The 24,523-nt window shown below is 40.0% G+C and overlaps 1 protein-coding gene across 2 annotated transcripts in view; it reads left to right on the top strand.

Moving 5' to 3' along the window:
* slc29a4a (solute carrier family 29 member 4a) overlaps positions 1–24,523 on the top strand; it is a 57,041-nt gene that overhangs the window by 662 nt on the left and 31,856 nt on the right. The window contains exons 2-10 of one of the 2 annotated variants that reach the window (XM_058653084.1): positions 8,737–9,826; positions 12,721–13,102; positions 17,291–17,422; positions 17,545–17,658; positions 19,215–19,343; positions 21,029–21,103; positions 21,183–21,442; positions 24,080–24,200; positions 24,334–24,521. In XM_058653084.1, coding sequence (XP_058509067.1) covers positions 12,868–13,102; positions 17,291–17,422; positions 17,545–17,658; positions 19,215–19,343; positions 21,029–21,103; positions 21,183–21,442; positions 24,080–24,200; positions 24,334–24,521 — 1,254 coding nt within the window. In that variant the 5' untranslated portion in view covers positions 8,737–9,826; positions 12,721–12,867. Of the gene's footprint in view, positions 1–8,736; positions 9,827–12,720; positions 13,103–17,290; positions 17,423–17,544; positions 17,659–19,214; positions 19,344–21,028; positions 21,104–21,182; positions 21,452–24,079; positions 24,201–24,333; positions 24,522–24,523 lie in introns of both variants that reach the window. The other variant, XM_058653083.1, reaches the window with a different exon arrangement.

Here is a 24,523-nt window from a genome sequence, read left to right as displayed (position 1 = left end):
GAGATTAAAGATTGTTGTGGTCATCCTGATGCCTTCTTATTGAAAAAGAAACAACAAACAACAACATTTTCCCTTTTGAGATAGGGGTGTGTTTGACATTTCCATTCCTCATATATGTCCATGTAACTGAGTAATATGGCCAACACCTGGCACATAATCTGTAATGACACTATGGGAAATTAAGCAGCATTGGCAGAGATTTCCACTCTACAAGTGCTTTCTCTAGTTATGTGATTTTTATTTCATGATATATTATTTGATATCGCCCTATGTCAGCTGAGATTGGCACAGCTCCCCCCACGACCCTCATGTGGAGGATAAAGCAGTAGAAGATGGATGGATATATTATTTAATCCCTCACTTCTAACATATATATGTTTAATTCTAGACAACTGTACCTTTTAAGAACCACTGCCTTTGATATGCTTTTACTTATGAAGCTTTTTATTTCTTGTGTGTGATAAATATATATATATATATGACAATAGATATCACATTTAAAACATTGTGTACATGAAATAATACATGATCAGATCACAATATCATCTAAATGACATTATTGAGCAACAGAGACAACAGTGAAAAGACACCTCAACATATATGAAAGCAGTAACTCATGAATTAATAGCATAAATATATTTGGTTGAAAATTAAAGAACTAGATCATATCTTATGTCTCAATTTTTTTAGTACAACCCCATGTTAAATCTTATTCTCCTGAAAAAAGAAAAAAGAGCACAGTGCGTCTGACAGGTGTATGTTTATTGCTGGTGTATTATTTTTTTGAAGGAAATCAGCTGACCTGTGAGCAGACAGCAGTATAATAACACCCATACCATATCTGAGGATGTAGTTAGGGTCTTATTTATGCTGGCATTTGTGTTTTGTTCAGAGAGAGTGGTGCTGTGGCTGTGGCTTCTTTCTCTGCAAGCTCACTGATCAATACACTCTACTCCATCTCATCTCTCTCTCACTATCTCATCTCTCTAGCTCACCCCTCCCTCTTACACACACACAGAGAGAGAGAGAGAGAGAGAGAGAGAGAGAGAGAGCAAGTGTGTGTGGGTGTGTAGCAGTGGGTTGGGCCTTCATCCAAGACTTAGCAGAAACCTTTTTCCTTTATTAAAGCAATTTGCCTCCTTCCATTTAGCGATTTTTATTAGACAGAAGATTCATAGGATGTCCAACACCCACTTACATTTTTTTTTTTTATACCTAATTTTTATTTTTACTCTCTTTCTCCCCATATGACTCTATGAATATGTTGTGGGTATGTTTGCCCTATATGGACATGTGCTGATAGAATAATAATAGTAATTGTAGTACAATATTCATTTTGTCCCCCAGAGCCTTGTGGATATGAGACAAAAGTAAAAACAGTGCTCAAAAGATCCGTTTATACCTTCTATTTGATTTTCTGCTTTAGTAGTAGGCCTTAAGTTTGAGTTAAAGTCATGGTTATTAAATAAAATTATTCACTGTGTTACACTGAGAAGTATTATCTTCTATAGTATTTAGCTAAAGCACTGAAAGGCCTGTCATCATAGAGCAATGACTTTGGCAGTAAAATGATATGAGTTTTGCTCTCTATGGGTTTTTATTGTCTGATTTACACACAGTGTAGGTCAGGACCTCTAATCCAATCTCGTTCTAGTCTGTGCCAATACACAGAGAGAGAGAGAGAGATTTCCATGGAACACTGCATTGACCTCCATTCATAACTAGTTAATGCATAACCTCAAACTGAACCTAACCACAATTGAAATCTTAGTCCTACACTTTAACCTCAGAAATAAGCCTCTGCCTCATTAGGACGAGGTCACAGATACAAGTACACACTCACCCCAACTCACACTCAAATTTAATTTGGGCTGTAAAGGTTAGCAACAACACTGCACCATAATCACATTTATAAAGTAAAGTCATGAGCAGAAATAACCATGTGGTCCAGGTTCCCCCTGTTGTTCATTGGTTTTGTTTGCTGTAGCACTGCCTGCGGCCTGAGTGCACTTCAGACCAGTCTGTACCAGCTATAAAGCCACACACACACACACACAGATGTCAGCACTTGGGGACGGATGATTTCATTCCACGTCAAGAGTCAGGTGCCCCCGAGGTCCACCACAGAGACGGCTCTTTGAAGCTGATTGAGAGGGATGGAGGGAGAGAGAAGGAGCGATGGAGGGTGGGAGTTGGTGAGTCATGTGAAGAGTAGAAAAAGACACGTACAAAAGAAGACGAGGGCAGGAAAGAGATGAAGGTTATTGGCACAATCGGGGTGACACTAGCGATGGACAGAGGGCGGTAGAGGGAGATGAAGGATAAAGGAGGAACTGGAGGAAACTGTTCTATAACACACATGACCTTTAAACTGAATCTTCCAGTCACGCCCTGTTCAGCCAAGCCATCACCCATCACATATTTCTATCTCAATTCAATGCATAAGCCATACATCATCATACATAGAAGTGATTTCTCATCTCTCCTCTATAACTACCTTACAGATCCTTATATCATTCTTCTGCTTCCCTCTCTCTCCTTCCTCTTCCCATTGACCTTACATTTCTTCTTCTTCTTCTTCTTCCTTATCTGTGTTCTGGTCGACAGGATGGGATACGGGCAAATATCAGACCATCGATTGTACGGACAGGCTGAGGTTCATCAACTCTCTTTTTGCTCCAGTAATCTAGTTAAAGTGTTGTTTCAGAAACAGGTGCTCACCGGTCTGATGAGTATGTGTTATTGTGTGCGTTTGTATAAACCCCATTTACAGAAAAGTAAACTCACTCACTCACTCATCTTCTACCGGTTTATCCTCCATATGAGGGTCACAGGGGGGCACAATCCCAGCTGACAGAGGGCGAAAGGCAGGGTACACCCTGGACAGATTGCCAGTCCATCACCAGTACACATAGAGGCGGGGTGTTCAAATACAGTGTAACAGATTATTATTTAGGTTGTTCACCATCTTCAGTACATTATTATGGTAATAAAAGATTCAATTCAGGGGAAATCTCAGTGGGATCAAGACCAAAGGGCGGAAACTGCTGCTGAATATGTGTGAACATCGCGCCCTCAGTCCGTCAGGCATTATATGAAATGAAAAACCATCATCTTACTGTGACAGACAGCCACATACCACAATCATTGTCTCTGGATTGTTATTCTGCCTGCAGTCCTGTCTCCTATAGATGCCACGTTATGAAGAAGAGAATCAGACAACAGTGACAACATGGAGTGCTGAGCAGCACAATTCTTGTAAACAGCAAGAATCAGCAAACCTTCCACCACTGCAACAATTAGTATCTACGATTCCATAGATAGATAAAGTATCTATCATAGACCATTTTATTACTTAACAATAATGGCTTTAACCACTAAATCAAACGCTCCTGTTCACATTAACTCACACACTTAAATGTAATGGCTGTTAATAGCATGCTGAATAATCGACGCTGCATTTGTGCAGAATATGAAATAGCACAGAGCAAACCTGCGGCACATTTCAAAATGAACGTGATAGTAGAAACTAGTGCAGGAAGACTGCAGAATTTGCAAGAAAAGACGATAATAGTATTCAACAATGTTTTTTTTTTCTCAATCATATAAATATTTTAGAAATGTAGAAATTGTGATGAGAAATGAGCAACAGCCTGAATATACATTAGGTCGTTGGTTTCTTCATTTACTTGGAATGACACCCATATAATTTAATCTTCATTTGAATTTGACAAAATATTCATTATTAACTCACACACAAAAAACGAACAAGTAAATATACTAATTGTAGCTCCTTAAACACAATTGGTCTTGTTTAACAGCATTGTGACTACCCCAGTTTTAATGGTAGATCCAGTGCACACCTTTATTCTGTGTATGTACTGGTGGTGTTTTTCACAAGCTTGCACATACATTAAGAATTCCACGACCACACACTGTATACTGCTGACATCCATGTCCTTACTGTATCTTAGTGCAGATGCATCATACCAGTTTGTTAGATCACTGGAGGAGCTGTGTTTTTTTCTGGGTAACATGCCGAAGATTTGTCATCTCTGCTGTTCTGAATAACTCAACCTGAGCAGAAACTGCCTCGAGCAACACTGGCCCTTTTACCGTCCTCCACTTCTCCTCCTCTGGGACTTATTATTTCCGAAACCTGAATGTTCATTCGCTACTGCTCTGACACACTTAAGGCTATATTTCTGTGAAACACATATTGGCACAAGCCGTTCGATAAAGTCTGGCTAAAATATGAAATTTCGAAGGGCGTTCCTCGTCCCTTAAGTGTTCAGCTGCTACGAGGCCATCATCGGGCGAATCCATTCTCATTCGTGTAAAATGTGTATGAGCGTAACTATCTAACTGACCCCTGTGGGACAAAATGAAGTGGGTCTCAGTGCTGTTTGGGTGGCAGGGTGAAGTCAGCCTGGGGCCTTTAGGCTTCTGCAGCAGATTACACACAGTGCAGCTGAGGACACACGCACACACACACACACATATTGAGGGCACATAACACAGAGCAGTGTAATTGAAATGGTAAAAGGGCAGGTTGTTACATAGCAACCTTTAATAGAATCAGCTGTAACATGGAGGCAATGATAATGACACACAGAGCAAGAGGGCAGTAATTGAACTCTGGCTGTCTGAATTTCTGAGTGTGGTTATAGAAAGCTGAGGTTTGTCCAGAGTGTGAGAGAGAGTGTGTGTCTGTACAGAGACAAACTTCTACAAAGAGCATGGATCACATTAATCTTCTATCTTCTGCCTGTTTCTGTCTGTTTTCCCATCCATTTATACATATGTCATTTATGCATGTCACGTACACAGACAGAGACAGACAGAGACAGAGACTCTGTTCTACATCTGTGTCTTCATGTAATTCCTCCCCAGCACAGATCACAGACAAACACAAAAATAGAGTGGATTTTAAAGCAAGGGCTTTCCAAGTGCTCGAGGCACTTTCCAGTTTTTCACAGGTTCTTAGATTTGAAGTGTGTGTGTCTGTGCACGATGAGCACATTCGCATTTATCCGCTCTCGCGCGTCCCACGAGAGAAAAAGACAGGGATGATTTGTGCATGAGGGAGCAGTGAGAGTCTATCTGTGCCCTGTGCCTGTGTTCTTGTGTTGGTGTCACATACAGGGATTGGAAAAAGGAATCTGTGTGTGTGTGTGTGTGTGTGTGTGTGTGTGTGTTCTTGTGCTTGATACAAAGAACTGCAGGTTTCACTGTGAGAGAAAGACACATGTATGTAACTGTTTGTCTAAATCACTGAATCACAGATTGCTCATCAGTGATTCAGCGCCACACTCTTATACTATCATGCTATGACACTGGTATCATAGATGGTGCCTCCACTATAATTGTATAGTGTGACTGTAAAGACTAAAAGGACTCATGAGACACATTGTCACATCGGAATAAATGAGATTCTGCAACACAGTACAAAAAAAAGCCTCTAAACTTAACGACAGAACTTTGTTCTAGTGACTCGGGTTCGATCGATAACCAGCAAATGGAAATATTGGCTACAATTCAACTGTTTTTTTGGCATTTACCACTAAAATCCTATTTACACTAAATCAATTCAGCTCATACACACAAAGCTACACTATACTAGTTCATTTGAATCCATCCATTAATCTTCTTTCACTTCTCAAATGTTGACCTTATTTTGTAACCTGGGCTTTTGTGAATTCGTCTGTCAGAGAATTGACTTGAGCACCGGTGAACAGTAGAAAAACCATTCCTGACCTTTCTCTCTACACCTCATGCTATAAAACCTCTCTCTGTCTCACAATCTTTCTCTATATTTCTCAGAGTACACAGTGTAGGATTGGCTCCGTCTTCTGACTGTGTCTCCTCTCTCTTACTTTCATTTCCCTACAAAGCCACGCTGTGACCTCGCATACCAATAGCAAGCGCTCTGCTCTTTTTTGCCACAGAAAAACCCTGCAGCCTCTAACAGCTTCCTCTATACTTGTGCTCTTGTGTGAACTCGGTTCTTTTTTCTTCTCTCTCCACCTCTGAGGAACTCATTTCTCTCTGCTTCTCCTCACATGCAATTCTCTCCCCTTCCTCACTTTTTCCTCCTCTGCCTTCAACCACCCTTCAATCTCTGTGTCTTCATCTCTGCCTGTGTGACTTCTACACCTCCTCTGTTCTCCATAAACCCCACCGCCCTCCATCTGTCTCCATCCCTCGATACCGCTGCCTCTACATTTACACCCGACTCTTTCCCTTTAATGCCTCTTCTCCCTCACCTTCTTCACACATCATTACCTCCTCCTCTTCCTCCTCCTCCTCCTCACGCCTGTTCCTCATGGTCTTTCCTGTCCTTCTCCAACTGTATGGTAGTCTGAATTGTTATTTTGCTTCCTTTGCTCACATTTCATATCATTATTTCTTTAATTTACTGCTGATAGAGATAGCGTTATAGTAGTTATCAGTATGCACAGTCATGACTCTGTGGCTCTGCCATCATTGATTGGACCGGCAGCTAAATATAGACACTGTCGAGGCTCAGCATCTTTGCCAGGCTGGAAGGAGGGATGATGAGTGGATGGAGGGATAGACACACACACACACACACACACACACACACACACACACACACACACACACAGAGATAGAGAGACTATGAGGCTCTGTCACAGACTTACACACACTTGTGTTGGAACAATCCTGCGGAGTAGTGGATGGACAGAAATATAATTTTGTTTGAGTGAAGAAGGTGTGACATGAGCTAACCTTTTTACAGATTCATAACAGGGATCTGCCGAGGAATAACATTTATGGAACACACACACACACACATAGATGGATTCACATACACAGAAAGTCCTTCTTTTCTGGTGGACATATTGCTGTAGGCTAAAACAACATGACAAACCATTATTATTCAACATTAATAAATCCAGAGCTGCTAGTCTATCTACAGACAGGCTGAGCAGAGAGAGAGAGAGAGAGAGAGAGAGAGAGAGAGAGAGAGAGAAAATATGGCAGGTCAGTTGTAACTTGGACAGACAGGTGACGTGAGAAGCAGACAGGGGAACAAAATCAGGCAGCTGAAGACAGAAGCAGGCAGACAATCAGAAAACAACGCCTTCATAATCTGTGGGATTTCATGTAAATGTGAGGAACATGTTCCTGGACCAGTGTCAACGTTCCTGCTGTGTCATAAATCAAGCCAAAATGTTATTTACACGGCATAAAGCCTTGTAAATAACATTTTTGGGTTGATTTATGATGTTTCATTATCTGAACTAAGCTGTTTCTGGGAAATCTGGGAAATCTGGTCTTTAGTTTAATCCCTGTTTCAGTTTTGTCACTGTTGTAAATAGGACCTTCTATTTTACGGAGAAAAATGTATATATATATTTTTTTTACAAGGGAGACCTTACCATGAAAGGTTATAGTTTAAAAAGAAATGAGACCAAAACCAGTTTAAATTAACCAGTTGTAGTTTCCTGGGGAGAACTGGATTATTTTCAATTTCTGATTTTGACTTTAGATTAGTCGGCTTTAATTATTAAAAACACATTTATATTAGATACACTTAGTATTTTGGAAAATGTTCATGTTTCTAACTGAGATTTAGATTTTAGTGCAAAACTTAGAGCCAGGAAGTCCAGCAGAGTCCTTTTAGTTGTTAGTGTTTCTCCAAGGCTGAAACAAAGGTTCACTCTAGGACACATAGCAGCAATCATGTTAGAGCTTTTTCTTCGCTGATAAATCACGTTTTTTGTTGTATAAATATTTTCTTTTGTGCATTTTTGCACAGTATAAAAACATTAGCTTGTTATTATACTTGAAGTGGCTGTGTTAGTCACCACTGTCAACAGATGGACCACACAGGAAAATTGCTGGGAAGCACAGAATAGTTGTCAACTACTGGCTTCAGATAACTATATATATACACTATCTATGTCAGATACATTATTACATGATTTCTCTTGGGAGACTTGTGCCGTTGATATGGTTCAGGAATCTCATTTCTACTTGTATGCGGAAATGTGAATCATTTGAACACACTTGATATAACATGTCTATGTTTGTTTTGTTCTCATGCCATTTCTCTTTCCTCTGTGTGTATTCCTTGTACAATATCTGCCAGGATGTGGGATGTCACCTGAATAATGACATCCTGGTCCTTTAAGGGAAAGTAAAATCTGGAAATCTGGATGAAAATCTGGATGAAAATATATTAAAGAGCAGTATTGTGACGGGATAACTTGAGTCACGTGATCTGTGATGTTGAAGCTTAACTGAATTTTGTCTCGCTGGAGATCCTTGGTTTGCTGCAGCACTGACTGGACAACTTACCATACAGCTAATTCCATCCTGGCTCTGTTTCTCTATGGCAACAGCGTGTGTGTGTGTGTGTGTGTGTGTGTGTGCAATATGACTAAAAGCCCCTGCCAATAACAAAGCATTAGCATAGGCTATTGAAATGGAATGATAATGTCAATCACACAGATGCTTCTGTCGCAGCGTTGTGTCAGTGTGTACAACTGAATGTGTCCCACAATGTTTTTCATCCACAAGTACATACAGTATGCAGCACACGGAATTCACTTAACCTGCCCATGAAGCCAAAAGAAACAAATTGTTATTATGCAGTGACTGCTGCTTTGGTGTTTAAATATGTTTTTAAATACTGGTAATACTGTAAAGTAAAGGCTGCTGATCTTTTAATTATGTATGTATTTATGTATGTTCTTTCTGTGCCAGCCTAAAAGGATCTCAGGTTGATGACCCTCCTCCCTCCTGTGGAGGATAAAGTGGTAAAAGATGGATGGTTGGATGGTGGTAAGGTATAGTAAATGGTTTGTATATTCATATAACACTTTTCTAGTCTTGATGACCACTCAAAGCTGCTCTACACTACAGATCTGCCATTCACCCCCATTCACCCCCATTCACATGTGGGGCAACGTGGGGTTAATTATCAAACTTGCTCTACCACTGAGCTACCATCGCCCCAAACTTACGACCCAAAATTGTTTCTATACAGCAAATTTATGATTCCCATTAAAAATCATCAGATTTTTGCAAACTAAAATACTATTTATATGTACTTTAAGCAACAATTTTGCTTTACAGAGGCCACCATCTTACACCTGCAGCCTGAAGAAATAAGCCAGAGCATGTGCTGTGTTTTGAAGTAGAAGATTACTATGAAAAAGAAGAACAGCCTCCACTGTAGGCCACCGTAGTTCCCTGAATCGGCATTATTTCCTCTCTCACCCTTTCCACCGGCACAATATGGCGTCCTCCGTAAAGCAAGGCCCTTGTCTGAAATGCACATAAAAGGCTTATTAATTCCAACTCCAAAGACCAAATAAGTTTTTATAATACTTATGTGTAGTAGTCTATATTCAATTTCTGCCAACAACCCGTCTGTAAATGTTGTTATGCACTGTGCCTTTAAAACATGTGTTAACAGTATTGTGCCCTGAAAAGTTGGATTCGTTCATCCTCCATTCTCCATTCGCTTTAAGAGGAAAAGAAAGACTGATTGTAAAAGGTGAACAGCTCGAGGCAACATCCCCCTCCTCCCGTGTTCTCTCTCAACACACACCTCCCCCTCCTCCTCCTCCCTCTCCATCCCTTCCCTCCAAACACACACACACACACACACCTTCGCTCCCCTCATCCTCATCCATCCATCCGCGCTCGCTCTGCTCAGCTGCTGGATGGTGCGTCAGGAGCGCATGAAGGACGGAGCCGGGGCTTCCCTTCTGTCTGATGGAGGCAGCAGCGGGTCCGGCAGATACCACGTCCACTGTCTGTCGCTCTTGAGCGCGGAGACACCACAGAGGTAAAGACCCATTAATAACCTGTTGTTGTTTTCTAAGCGTGTTTTTGTGGTGTTTTTTTGTCTGCGTGAAAGCGCGACGGCGGCAGATAAGAATACACAGGAGTGGATTTGTAAACCATCTAAACCTGGTTATGCTAAATTTGGAAGGATTTTAATGATGATATAAAAAAAAGAAAAACAAGGGGATCATCATGTGTGCGTCTGTACAGATCAGGTGATAATCTGTTGGCCGTTGTGTTCTTACCTTTGAACAATTATCCTACACACGCACAGCTTATGATTATATGGTTTTTTTTTATTATTCCAACAAGCGAAACACGTGAGGTGAGCTGATATTTGAGTGAGTTCATTTATAACACAAATATTTATATACTGAGCGTCATCAGGTGCGTCTGTGTTGTTGCTCCCTCCTGTTGGACATCTTATCCTAAGTAAACAATAGAAACTGCAGTGTGCAGTGTAACAGACTGCAAATCAATTAGTCTCTGGCTGGAGCCTTTTCATTTGTAACAGCATGAAGACTGAGAGTGAGAGCGCCGCCTCCAGTCTGGAAGTGGAAACTGTGCACAAACCTTCCTGTTACTGCCTGTGAATATGAATCAGTCTTAGGTTTGATGTTCATCCACACTATGAGACACAGAGTGAGACAGTTCTTTACCGTGCAGTGTCCAGAGGGGGCGCCCTCCACTTAAAGGTCCAGTGCGTAACAGCTAGGAGGGTTATAAAATGAATATACTAGCCATAAATTATAATTTTCCATTAGTGTATAATCATTTTAACATAAAATAACTTGTTTTTTGTAGCCTTAGATTGAGCCTTGTTTGTGCACTTTGTGTAACGGTGTTGCTTTACAGAGGCCGCCATCTTGCGCAGCCATCAGTGGAAGATTACAATGCAAATTAAAAAGCTAATGAATAAATCAATGATTACAAGAGAGTGGAGAGAGGTGTGAACGAGTGTTTACATCCCTTCTAATAAGAGAAGTCTACCTATAGTTCCCTGTCGTGTTTGGAAAATAGAGGCATTTGTTTCAATCTGCAGTCTCACCTTTAAATATCACAAATTCTTACATACTTAAGCTTTAATCACTGTATCCACTGGAGGCCAGGATGAGCCTGCACATCACAGAAGTGACAAACTTTCTACATTATCATCATCTTCATCTAGATTTCACCCTGATGTTAAAGCAGCTACAGGTTGAAAAGGACAGTAAATGCTCAGAGAAGAGTCAGCAGCTACACACCACCTTTGTGTTTGTGTAACCACACAGGTAAACACAACAGGTGAGCCTTTGTGGTTATTGTCAATATCCATTATTATTGATGCACACAAGCTTGTTACAACAGTATTTCCCTCAACAGGGGAACTGTTAGCTGGAGTGAAAGAAGGCAGTTGATGGAGAGGAAGTTGAGGAATATTTTTTTAATTTTATTTTTCGTAAGATGAAGATGCTGCATGATGGTGCCAACATAGTAACAATAACTGAATCATGTTTCCTGCGTTCATTTAAATCATTGTAAATTAAAAAATATACTTTTTATGTAATACAACCAAGTGGCAGCTGGTTGTGACATAATCCATAAGAATCTAAACTCCCATTTTAACGGTTTTGCACCTGGAAAGTTTGGAGATGTCTCCTGCAACCAGTGTCCACTCATATGTGCTGTGCTTTATTGTCTATTTTCCTCTAAATGTACAAAATTGACATCTTGTTTTATTGAAGAAGTCCTGAAACTAGCAATCTAGACCATTAACTCCTCAGGAAAATATTTACTGATATTCAGTCAAGTGAGAACTAGAAGTAAAGCCCTTTTGTTTTTGCAACCAGTGGCTATTCATTAGATTTTTACTTTCATATTGATGTCCTCCGTAGAACTGGAAATTTAAATCCCTCTTTTTTATAAATGGACTATGATTAAAACAAAGCATTAAAGCATAGTCTTTGGCAATGTTGATTTTATGATTATAGCCCAAAACGGGCTCTACCAAACAATACTATCAGACCTAACTGACCCTGTGTATGTCTAACAACCTGTTTGCAGCGTCTCTCGCTTTTTAAGCGCAATGTTGCTGTTGCCTCCGTCTGTGTCGACAGAAAACAAATCAGCCACTGTGTGTAGTGAGCTAATGTTGTTGAGATAAAACATGAGATCTCAACACTGCTATAGGCTACTACTGTGAAACACAGAGAGCTGATAGACTTCATTAACACTGTGTGGTTTTCACTTAACGCAGATTTGATTATATTTAAAAGTAATGCACTACAGTTGGAACAAACAGATGATCAATGACTCTAGGAACTAATAATCACAATAATGTGGCCCTATATTTCCAGATAAATGTAATATAAATATTATGTAATAATTACCTTTCACACCTGTTTTTTTATTTACTACTTTCAATTTTAGTTCCTCAAAATGTAGTTATTTATGATGCTCTTGTTCTGGCTAATTATTCTATGAATGTTTTTTCAACAATTATTTTTTGCATTATTATTCAATTAATTTATTAATGGATAGAAAGTGAGTCTGTTAATTTGTCCTTTGATTGGTTAATGATGCAAATGATGTCTTGTCCTTCAGTATGTGTGGAACTTTCATTCCCAAATGAGAACCTGTAACCAGTAAAGATTGGATATTTTGACTAATAAGTGACTCAAACGACGATGACAATCAACCCTGTGACCCGTCTTTAATCAGTCTCATCTGTATTATTCAGTAATCTACAGTATAATCCAGCTTCTGTTCCTAAAATGCAGCGCTCACATTGTCACACAAACTGACGACGTGACTAAACCTGACTCATTACTCTCACAGATGCATTAATAGATTTATTTAATTTATTTTGTTGTTTACATTTGTTGTTTCATTTTTGTTCCTGTCCTTCTCCTGCAGATAATCTAACATCATCCCCTGCCTTGCCTCCAGTGCGTGTCTCTGAGTTTGTGTTTGATATGCACATTCACAAGTGTGTGTAGCTTGTGGAGTGCGTGTGAGTCTGTGTGTGTGTGTGTGTGTGTGTTATACCTGTGAGGTGAAGACATGGGTACGGTGGGAGCAGAGCGCCGCAGGCCCACGCCGGTCCAGACTCCCGAGGAGAGGGATGTGTGGCGGGATGGAGGGAGAGCCGGATGGAGGGATGTTGGTAGGGAAGGCTGGAGGGAAGGACGAGAGAGCAGCGTGGTGCAGAGCTACAGCTTCGACTCGTACCAGCTGGAGGAGGAGGAGATCAATAAAGATGCCCCAGAGCGAGGAGTGCTGGCTCTGTCTGAACCTGGTGAGGGACTTCTTTAGATTAATTGTGTTTGTGCGTCTGTCTGTCTGTGTAGTGACTGCATAGATAGACAAGGAACAACAAATGAGCTATCAAAATTGTTCAATAACCGTTGACTCTGAAACACCAGAAAAACAGTTATTTTCCCAGTTTTAAAATGCCACCCCGTTAAGTGAACCACCACCAGTGCTTCTGTATTACTTGAGCCAAGAAAAATAAATAAATCTAGAGAATAATGAACCTTCAAAATAAATTTGAAATCCCATTACTCATGGTTGTGAATGAAAACAGAGAAGATGAGCCACAACATCAAAGCCTGAATACTTTAGTGTTGTGACTGATCAGTGTATCGCTGAGATGAAGTAGAGCTATTCACATGTTTGTCAGTGTCAGTGTGTCCACCTGTTACGCTAGAATAACAAATTACATTTATCATGTCATGTGCAGAACTAGTCTGTAAACTGGTCTGTACTCTGGTCTGTACTCTGATCTGTACTCTGGTCTGTAAACTGGTCTGTACTGGCCTATAAACTGGTCTGTACTCTGGTCTGTACTCTGGTCTGTACTCTGGTCTGTAAACTGGTCTGTACTGGTCTATAAACTGGTCTGTACTCTGGTCTGTACTCTGGTCTGTAAACTGGTCTGTACTCTGGTCTGTACTCTGGTCTGTAAACTGGTCTGTACTCTGGTCTGTACACTGGTCTGTACTCTGATCTGTACTCTGGTCTGTAAACTGGTCTGTACTGGCCTATAAACTGGTCTGTACTCTGGTCTGTACTCTGGTCTGTACTCTGGTCTGTAAACTGGTCTGTACTGGTCTATAAACTGGTCTGTACTCTGGTCTGTACTCTGGTCTGTAAACTGGTCTGTACTCTGGTCTGTACTCTGGTCTGTAAACTGGTCTGTACTCTGGTCTGTACACTGGTCTGTACTCTGGTCTGTACACTGGTTTGTACTCTGGTCTGTACACTGGTCTGTACTATGGTCTGTACACTGGTCTGTACTGGTCTATAAACTGGTCTTTAAACTGGTCTGTACTCTGGTCTGTACACTGGTCTGTACTGGTCTATAAACTGGTCTTTAAACTTGTCTGTACTCTGGTCTGTACACTGGTCTGTACTGGTCTTTAAACTGGTCTGTACTCTGGTCTTTAAACTGGTGGTTGAAGGTGGTTGACTCTTCTTAACTGAAATAAATTGTAATGTATGTATGTATGTATTCACTTTTGTATATGGTATATATGTGTGTGTGACAATTTTGTGACTTTAATAAACAAATATAAACAGAAGGAGGACTTCCATTGGTGCAACATAGACATAGATAATTACATAATATGTCTTCAGGTAGTTTTTTGACGTGTAATTAGTGCATTTATTCTGAGTCTCTGCAGGTTAACTGCTCTGTGTTGTGAACTGAATCCCAGAGGAAAAGTATGTAATGCTGAGAATATACGGCTGCTTTGCGTCACTGCAACCAGACACACAAAGGGAGAGACAGTGAAAATAAGAGCGAACAATAAGTGTGAACGTGTCAGTGTAGGCCGTGTTTGTTTGTATTTGATGGTGGAGTGAATGGAAGCAGTGATGGGAGGGCAGAGAAAGGAAGATGTATGAAAACACAGCAGGTCTGTTCACAGAGAACTGCTGTGTTGCCTGGTTACTCAGGTTGTTCAAAGGGCACGTTAATCAAATCAGAAGCGACCAAGGAAACACAGCGAGGGCCCGAGCTCGTCAGAATCCCTCCCTGCTTCCTTTCTCTTCATCTGTTGCCTCTGTCTGTCTTTCTCCTGCAGCTGTCAGTCTCCATAGCTTAGTCTGCAGCCTTTAAAATAGAGGGTGACATTTCCACACAGACTAAATCAGCCTGAGGATGAGGGATGGCAAACTCAGAAGCATTACTGAATTAATCCCAGTCATTAAAAATGAGAGGGGGTCAGGAAGGGGTTGGATAGAAAGTCTGACTTCTTTAGTAGCGTATGGAAACAAGCTTATGGAAGACTTTTAATTAAAACAAAAAGTTAACAATGCAACTGAGCCACAGTGAGGACAAGTGTCTGTCCATAATTCAAGTGTCTTACCCTTCCAGTAGTTTTTATATTTTTCTGTGTGGAGTCATAAAACTAAACTTTATGTCTTGACTCAAAAACAGTCAGACTAAGCTTGATGTTACTTCATTCTTCTGAGTTGTCAGATTTGTTGTCACTGTTATGAACAGACATAGTTTTAATTTTGTGATCTACTGTGCAGAACCACAAATAAATGAACTTGATGTTGTGATTATCACTGTAATGCAATTGCATGACTCACGTCCTCTTCAACAACAATTTATTTGCTTCATTTAGTGTAATTGATATATGTATATATCAGACAGACAGACAGACAGACAGACAGACGACTTTATTAATCCCTTTGGGAGGTTCCCTCGGGGAAATTAACAGCTCCAACATCCACACACAGCACTGTTAAAATTAGAGTCCCACTTTACAGGAGACCGGAAAGAGAAACACCCCAGGTACCAAACACCATACAATATAGAATAAAATATAGAATAAAATAAAATAAGATAAAAATGAACTATGCTATATATATGTATATATATATATATATATATATATATATATATATATATATATATATATATATATGTATATATTTATACATATATACACACATAAACACATACATACATATACATATATACATACACATATATACATATATACATATACACATATATACATATATACATACATACATACATACATATATATACACACACACACATACATACTGTAGGTACACACATATACATATATACATATATATACATACACATATATACATATATATACATATACACATACACATACACATACATAGGTACACACATATACATATACATGTATACCCACACACCTACAGTTACCCCATATTGCCCAGGGTTTTATTGCACATGTCTTTATGGTTTATATGTTTATACATATTTAATCTTAATTCATCATTTTTAGTTTGAATGATTTCTTAACCACATAACTATCATAAACATTAAGTTACTTTAGGCTGGACAGGGATTCTATAACGATACATAATTTGTTCAGTATAAATCGATTTAATGTTTAGTCTTTGCACAAACACACTTTGAGATATACGTTATATTCTTTACACTATTTAGGTCTTTTAGGTAGTATTTTTCTATGTTTTATTTATTTTGGATATACAGCACTTTGTTTCAGCTGTTGTTGTGCTTAAAGTGCTTTATAAATAAAGTTGGATTGGATTGGATATGACACAATCATGTAATCACTATGAATGCTTTACTCCAGATGGGTGAAATAATTATGTTGTTGGTTGTTACTGTCAGTAAAACAAATTTCAAATGACAATTTACAGGTTTTAATAACTTTGACGGAAGAGCAAAAATCAATCTTTAATGATCTGACATTTATCATGATTAATATTAATATGGACTTATTAGAAAATGTTTATCGTGACATTTCTACTTTATACTATTGTGTGACAGATTTTTTTACATTATTGAGGCACATTGTTTGGTCCATAAGGCTCTGAATTTGGGACACAGTTTTCTAAAACTAGATAAGGGTTAATAGAAATCCTGCTGCACATCCTGTTTATTTTTACCCTCAGCAAACCCAATAGGAATGTCGGTACACTTGTAAAAAAGGGACAATTTTGACATGAATCAACAACTCCAGTTATAGTGTATGTAACGCGTTATTAAGATGTTTTCCCCTTCAGTCTGCCATGCAATAAAAATGCTCAAAAACCTTGTGGAGCCATTCAAAGGAGGCTCAGAACATTAAGAGAGGATTATAAACTGTTATATGAAGGAACCACATTTTAACCATGAAACTGAATCAGCCGCACTCAGAACTAAAAAGAACATGTTTGTGCAGCGACCAACGGCCCTGTGATTCATCAACAATTCCTCTGATCAATCTTTCAGCAGCGCAATAGGAACAAGGTCCTCTCTAGCAGCAGCAGAGCAGAGGTGCTGCTGCTGCTGCTGCTGATGCTGCTGCTGATGCTGCTGCTACTTCATTCATCCTGATTAGCAATAAAATGAAAATTGAGCACTGTACCCAAATGTTTTTGATGTCATTTTTATTTCCAGCGAGTGTATGAGCAGGATTTCATTCCTCCTTAAACTCTCAACTCTCTCATTCCCGTTCAGACTTTGAGGAGCCGATTCCTGACGACCGTTACCATGGCATCTACTTTGCGATGCTATTGGCTGGAGTGGGTTTCCTGCTTCCCTACAACAGTTTCATTACGGAGGTGGACTACCTACACAGCAAGTTTAAAGGTATGAATATGTACAAGCACAAAAAACCAAAGGCGTGAACTTACATTTATAAATCACATATCAAATTTACATGTGCACGTGTGAAAAGTGCTCAGGACTCACGGCTCTCACGTGTGTTCCAGGCTCATCTATAGTGTTTGACATGAGTCTGACGTACATCCTGGTGGCGCTGTTGGCCGTCATCCTCAACAATGTGCTGGTGGAGAGACTCAGCCTGCACACCAGGATTACAGTGGGTAAGTAAAGGGACTGTTTCACTGACACATTAATAATTATGAGCAGTGGTGGAAAGTAATGAATTACATTGACTCACGTTACTGTTATTGAGTAGGTTTTTTATGTACTTAATTTTACTTTTACATACTTAAGTAGGTTTTTTTTGGAAGTTCTGTACTTCACTGTGTTTTAAATTACATCTGTTACTGAGTAAAGAAGAAAGTTGGCCTGAATTAAAAATTTAAAAAGAAATAAATAAGTTATACAACAGAAACTTTGGCAGTGAATGATGAAGACAGACAGCTGAATGATGAGGGCAGACAGCTGAATGATGAGGGCAGACAGGTGAATAATGAGGACAAGGAATGATGTGGACAGGTGAATGATGAAGACAGATGAAAGATGAGGACAGGTGAATAATGAGGACGAGGAATGATGAGGACAGGTGAATGATGAGAACAGACAGCTTAATGATGAGGACAGACAGGTGAATGATGAGAACAGACAGGTGAATGATGAGGACAGACAGGTGAATGATCAGGACAGGCAGGTGAATGATGAAGACAGGTGAAAGATGAGGACAGGTGAATAATGAGGACGAGTAATGATGAGGACAGGTGAATGATGAGGACAGGTGAATTGGCGTTAATTCAGGAGTGTGAAAGTTAAAGCATTTGTGACCTTTGACCCATTTTGACTTTACGTGTTTACATATTTTATTTTTTCAGCACAAGTAACTTTTAAACAAGCTACTGTTTTACTTTAACTTGAGTATATTTTTAGACCAGTACTTTTACATAAGTAAAATTTTATCAAAATAGTGGTACTTTTACTTCAGTGGAATATTTCAGTACTCTTTCCACCTCTGATTATGAGATAATTATCATAATAGAATCTTGCAGTATACTGTTTCAAATTTTTTAATGGACGCCTTGGCACCTTAAGGATCGTCAGCGCAAAGTAAACAAAGCAAAATTGTTAAAATACATAATAAATGTGTGCTTTTCTAAAGACTTTCACTTAAAGATTATGTTTTGTTTCCCCCACTGAATCAAAAATGTAATCCTCTTCTCTTTTTCTCCTCCAAGTGAACTCACAGTTGTGCACATCTAAGCAGGTTTTACACTACAATTACAATGTGGGCCTAAATTATTCATTATTTCTTCCCCCCAATGTCTTTGCAGTTAAATAGTTTTAAGTAGAACGCTCACATTGGAGATTAACACAAAGGTATTAAAGTGGTTCAGCCTACATATATGATCTTTGAGCAAAAAAAAAAGGGTTCTTTAAAAATGTATTCCAGAGGGGAAATGGATATCTCCACACATGTAGAGAGTAAGAGCTCAGATTTACAGCTGCGTTCTCTGCTGCCTTCAATAACACTGTCTCCATCCTTGATGAAATGTCTTTTGAAGTGTTATGTCTGCATAAGACCTTCTCTCCCAAGTGAATTGGACTGCAGTAGAAGGAGATACAGCTCACACATCGTCCTTGACAATATATGTTCAGTGCAACTACTCTTCACAGACCATCTGTCTGTGTGTGTGTGTGTGTGTGTGTGTGTGTATGCCTGCAGGTTACATCTTAGCCCTGGGGCCGCTGGTCTTCGTTAGCGTCTTTGATGTCTGGCTTGCAAAATTCACCACCAGACAGGCTTACATCGTCAACCTTGTATCAGTGGGAGTCGTAGCCTTTGGATGCACAGGTACTACTACACCAGTACTGTCTCTGTAGCCTGACAGTGACTTCCTGCACCAAAAAGACAGACCTTTGCGAGTAAAAGAGCCAGTTACAAAAACAGAGCTGAATATTGGACTTGTCTTCATTAGGTGGTTGTTTACAGCTGCTAATTAATTCTAATGTTTTTTTTGTATATATCTGCTGCATTTATATTTAAGCCACAGTTTTTGTCAGTCAATAGACTGGGATTCGCTTTTAAATACAAAAGCTACCAGTGGTGATCATTGAGGAGCAGAAGTGCCAGATCTTTCTTTTGGTCTCCTCCATCCATGAGAAGACAAACAAAAGGAAAGTGAATATTGAGCTTTCACTAGCAACTCTATATTTGCTGATGTGACTTGAAAAGATTTCATCATAGACTGGGAACATTTATGCTTCAACATCAAAGACTGTGTAACACCATCTCAAATGCAAATTAGGGGAAGTTACCAAGGTTATAATAGTTTTTAATTTTTCATTAGTTTTAGTTTTTATTTAGGTTTGACTTTTTGTTTTTTTAGTGAGTTTAAATAAGTATTTAGAACGGGTTTGCTAGGTTTTATTTGTTTTAATGTTAGTTTTTGTAAGTACTGTATCATAAAAACCCAGTGAAAGATGTCAGGGCTCATAAACAACCATCCCTGAATCAAATATAACAGTCTACGAGAAAGTATCCTGAAGTGCAAAATGTGCATCATAGAGCTGAGGTTGGATGCAGTAAATAATAATAATAATAATAAATACGCTCCATAAGTACTCAAAAGAGTATGAATGAAATTAAATTACAAAGACGAAAAGTTAGTTTTATAAACACACAATTCAGTTTCAGTTAGTTATCTTTTTTTAAAAAGCTAACAAAAAACTCTAGTTTTTAGTTTTTATTTCAGTTAAAGAAAATGTTTTTTCAATTTTAGTCTTTGTTATTTCGCTAGGAATAGCGAGTATTTCACCGTGAACAGCTTTAATTTTGTGTAAATGTGATTTTGTAGCGTCAGTGATGAAGTATTTGGTCAAGTCTGGCTTTGAGATAGTGTCTTCCACGGTGTACGTGCGTTGGACATGTTTCATTCATTCAGAATGTTGTGGTCATGGTGAATTTGACCAGGATTTACATGAACACCCATGCATTGCATATGAATATTATTACTTTGTGTGTGAGTGCACATATAGGATATTGGTCATTTCACTTTAGAAGTTTCTTTAGAATAAAATTCAAACCTCTCTGACGCAGTCACATATAAAAAGTCATATTTATTGTGTGGCTTTTACTGGATTGGACCACACTGTAAAGGCCACCATGGTGTTCTGTCATCTTCTGTACAAAGTAAAGTATAAATGTAAATATTCGGAGATGTTGGAAGAACAAAGAGTGGTGTTAGAACAAGCACCAGCCGTAAAGGTTCTAGTTGGTTCTAGTTCAGCTGCTGTTAAAGACTTTCATGCCGATCCATTTTCCTTCTTGTTACTGAGCGTGAACACAGAGTCACAGAGCCAACACCACCACAACACTGGGAACACTTTAATTAGTGGAGGTCCACAGGTCACAGCAGCCTCTCTCCTGTGGTTTGTAAAGGTTCAGGCAGTTGTGCCTCTAAAGTGTTGTTACTGTTGTTATTATAGTGTTGAATCTACAACCTAATCCACTGTTTACACCTTCTCCTCGCTCCTCAGTGCAGCAGTCCAGTTTCTATGGTTACATGGGGATGCTGCCCAAGAGGTACACACAGGGGGTGATGACTGGAGAGAGTAAGTATGCCCACACAGACAAAGATGTCTGTCTTGTACCCGGCCCCCATATCTGAACTCAAATCTCTCCTGTATTCAGGCACAGCTGGTGTGATCATCTCCCTCTCTCGCATCTTCACCAAGCTGCTCATATCCGATGAGAGGAGGAACACGCTCATCTTCTTCCTAGTCTCCATCGCCATGGAGATGCTCTGTTTCCTGCTGCACCTGCTGGTCCGACGTTCCAAGTTCGTACGCTACTACACCAACCACGCCCAGGGCAAATGCCCGGGCAAAAGCCACGACCCGTGTGACAATGGGACTGGATACAGAGTCCACCACGATGTCACTGCAGAGGAAGTAAGATTTGTAAGTCTGTGGATACTTTCTAGACTATATTTATGTTTATGTGTGTGTGTGTGTGTGTGTGGAGTATTGGTTCATCACAGAAAATGCTACAGCCTGACAAAGCCACTCCAGCTGTAGATTTGTTTATGTTTAAGGTCCAGTGTGTGACATTTAGGAGGGTTTAGTGGAAGAAGTTGTCTTTGTCCCAGAATACAAGAACTATTCAATCTAGTTAGTCCGCTTCTGCTATATAAGTGTCAATAAGCCCTTATTTCAGCTCATTAGTATTACTCTGCATCGAGAGGAGCCAGATGAGGTGGCTCAGGCACCTGGTTAGGAAGCCTCCTGGTCGCCTCCCTGGTGAGGTGTTCCGGGCACGTCCCACTGGGAGGAGACCCTGGGGAAGACCCAGGACTATACTGGGTTGGCCTGGGAACTCCTTGGGATTCCCCCGGAAGAGCTGGAAGGAGACCCGACCTCGGATAAGCGGTAGAAAATGGATGCATGATCATAAACCCCGCCTCCTTGTCAGTCGAAAAATATTTACCAGTTGGGATTTTGCCATGTTTGTCATTGTTGTCTTATTCTTCTACATACCAAGTTCCTATTAATTCCAGGTCAAAGTGCGAGGGATAGGAACTGTAGACCGCCTTAGCTACTTTCAGTCCAATTGAACATGTACAGTACATACGATTATAGTTGAATTACCAACTGTCTTAGCAGGTTGTGTTATTCTGACTTTGAGAAATTGGATTTTTAGTAAACTTTCAGTTGAAGTATGTCACTGAAAGCAGTTTTAATTTGGTGTAAATGTGATTTTGTAGTGTCAGTGATTAAGTATTTTCTCCAGTCTGGCTTTGACACTATGTGGCTGAGATTATCACCTCAGCAAGTGTTGCACATGTTTCATTCATCAATCCTTTAATGAACATTACAGGGACTAAAGTCAGGCCTCTAAATTACACCTTCATGTCACTCATTGTTTTGTTGATTCCTGTGAGTGTTTGTGTGTGCAAGAAGTTGTGGAGTTGGGGAAAAAACTTCTTAGGCAATATTTTATTTGTTATACTGGCTTCTCAGTGAAGCACCATCATCACTTTCCCGGATTTTTTTTGCTCCAGCTCACAAAAGGAAAACATGAAAGAGAGATGAAGAGCAACAGATTAGGGAGTGGTTTTGGGGGATGACGTGTGCAGCGATACAGAGTGGTACGGACGATGTTTACGAAAGATGGAGACAGATGGAAAGAAAAGGCTGCAGAGGCTGTTTAATGGGATAATACTGAAAGAAAGAGGAGAACTAGGAAGAGGAGCGGACATGACATCAGACAAGCACAGAAAGATAGTAAAGGAGGGGAGAAAATTCCTCTTTGTTGTCATTCAGCACACACCAATTTTGTGTGTGTATGAGCTCAGAGCTTAAAAAACATCACCTCAGGCTGTTGTCGTTTCATTAGTGTGTGTTAGGTTTGGTAAAAATGCACAAGTGTGTTTCTTTGCTGGACTATGAGTCCGTAATACTAAACTGAAGTGCAATTGAAGTCCCTCTGTGTTTTACTGTGTGTTATAGGTGTGTATTATGTGTGTGTGTGTGTGTGTTTTTCATGTTTGCTTCATCTGGGGGTTGACTCAGGCTGCTCTCTGTTCTGGTTGCCCGGGGAAACCAAGGCAGCGCTCTACATCATGAGATAATCAAGAAGAGTGGTGCCTTTTGGCCCTCAAGTCCCTCTAATCAACTAATGGATCGCTCTCCCTCTCTCTCTCTCTCTCGCTCTCTCTCTCTCTCTCTCTCTCTCTCTCTCTCTCTCTCTGTGTGTGTGTGTGTGTTGCTTGTGCACACTTGTGCTTTGAGATGTGCACATGAAGTGTGTATAGGGGTGTGTCTATGATTGGACGAAGGTAAACGTGTGTGTTTGTTGGCTTCTGTGTGTGTGTGTGTGTGTGTGTGTGTGTGTGTGTGTGTGGCCGTGGGGCTTATTTGCAGTCCACTCTGCAGTCTCTCTCTAAAATCATTGCATCAACCTGCAGCCACTCACAGCCTCCCCTCTCGTGCCATAAAAAGCTGATGTCATGCAGCCGGGAAGCCATTATCAGTCAGTGACCAAAAAAATGAAAATAATGAGCATAAGAAAAAAACTCTGAAAGGATGAAAATCAAACCGCTGCCATGGAGCACTCTGCTGCAGATCAATCAATAGATCTGTGAAAGTCTTGAACATACTCTTACGACATTAACATGAGGACATAACTCAAAAATCTTAAGGGGATTTAACTGATAATTTATCAAATCAGTGGACCAATGTGTAGGATTTAGTGACATCTAGGGGTGAGATTGCAAACAGCAAAGAAACATGGAGGTACCACATGGCAGACTGCAAAGAAGAGGACTCACTTCAGACCTCAGTCTATACTAAACAGCGTTTGATTTCAGTTGGTACTACTTAAACATTTTAAAACGTCTCTATCGTGATTGTCACGGCAACAACAGAAGGCCACAATGTCTCAATGACAGTGATAACAAAATGTTTGAAAAGTGCTCATACTTTTGAACAGTTAATATAATGACACTGTGTCTCTTGTGTGTTTGTTTTACTTCAAATGGAAAATGTCGGTGTGTGTGTGTGTGTGTGTTTCACTGTGTGTCTCTATAGGGAAATGGTGGTGCAGGACCGTCCTCCACAGAAGAAGGTGTTGAGGACTTTGTGGGCGGCACCTATGTGCGATTTGATGCCCCAAAGGTTAAGATAAGGAGAAGCTGGCCTGGTGTCCGTGGTACTCTCTCTTTTCTTTTTAAAATCTTGTATCCTCATTGCCCAGTTATTGATGAAAATATAATGATTTTCTTTTTGGTAGTAGGACTCTTTTTTCACATTTTGCCCCATGTTTGTGTGTCTTCTCCAAACAGACATGATCTTGCATCGTTACGTGGTGTCCCGTGTGATCTGGGCGTACATGTTATCCATAGCGGTGACCTACAGCATCACTCTGTGTCTTTTCCCTGGGCTGGAGTCAGAGATTCGAAACCCCACCCTCGGGGAATGGCTCCCCATCCTCATCATGGCCACCTTCAACATGTCGGACTTTGTCGGCAAGGT

This window comes from Solea solea, chromosome 16 (assembly GCF_958295425.1).
Source record: "Solea solea chromosome 16, fSolSol10.1, whole genome shotgun sequence".
NCBI lineage: Eukaryota > Metazoa > Chordata > Actinopteri > Pleuronectiformes > Soleidae > Solea > Solea solea.
The sequence above is the reverse complement of the archived record's forward strand: the minus strand, read 5'-3'. Positions and strand labels throughout refer to the sequence as shown.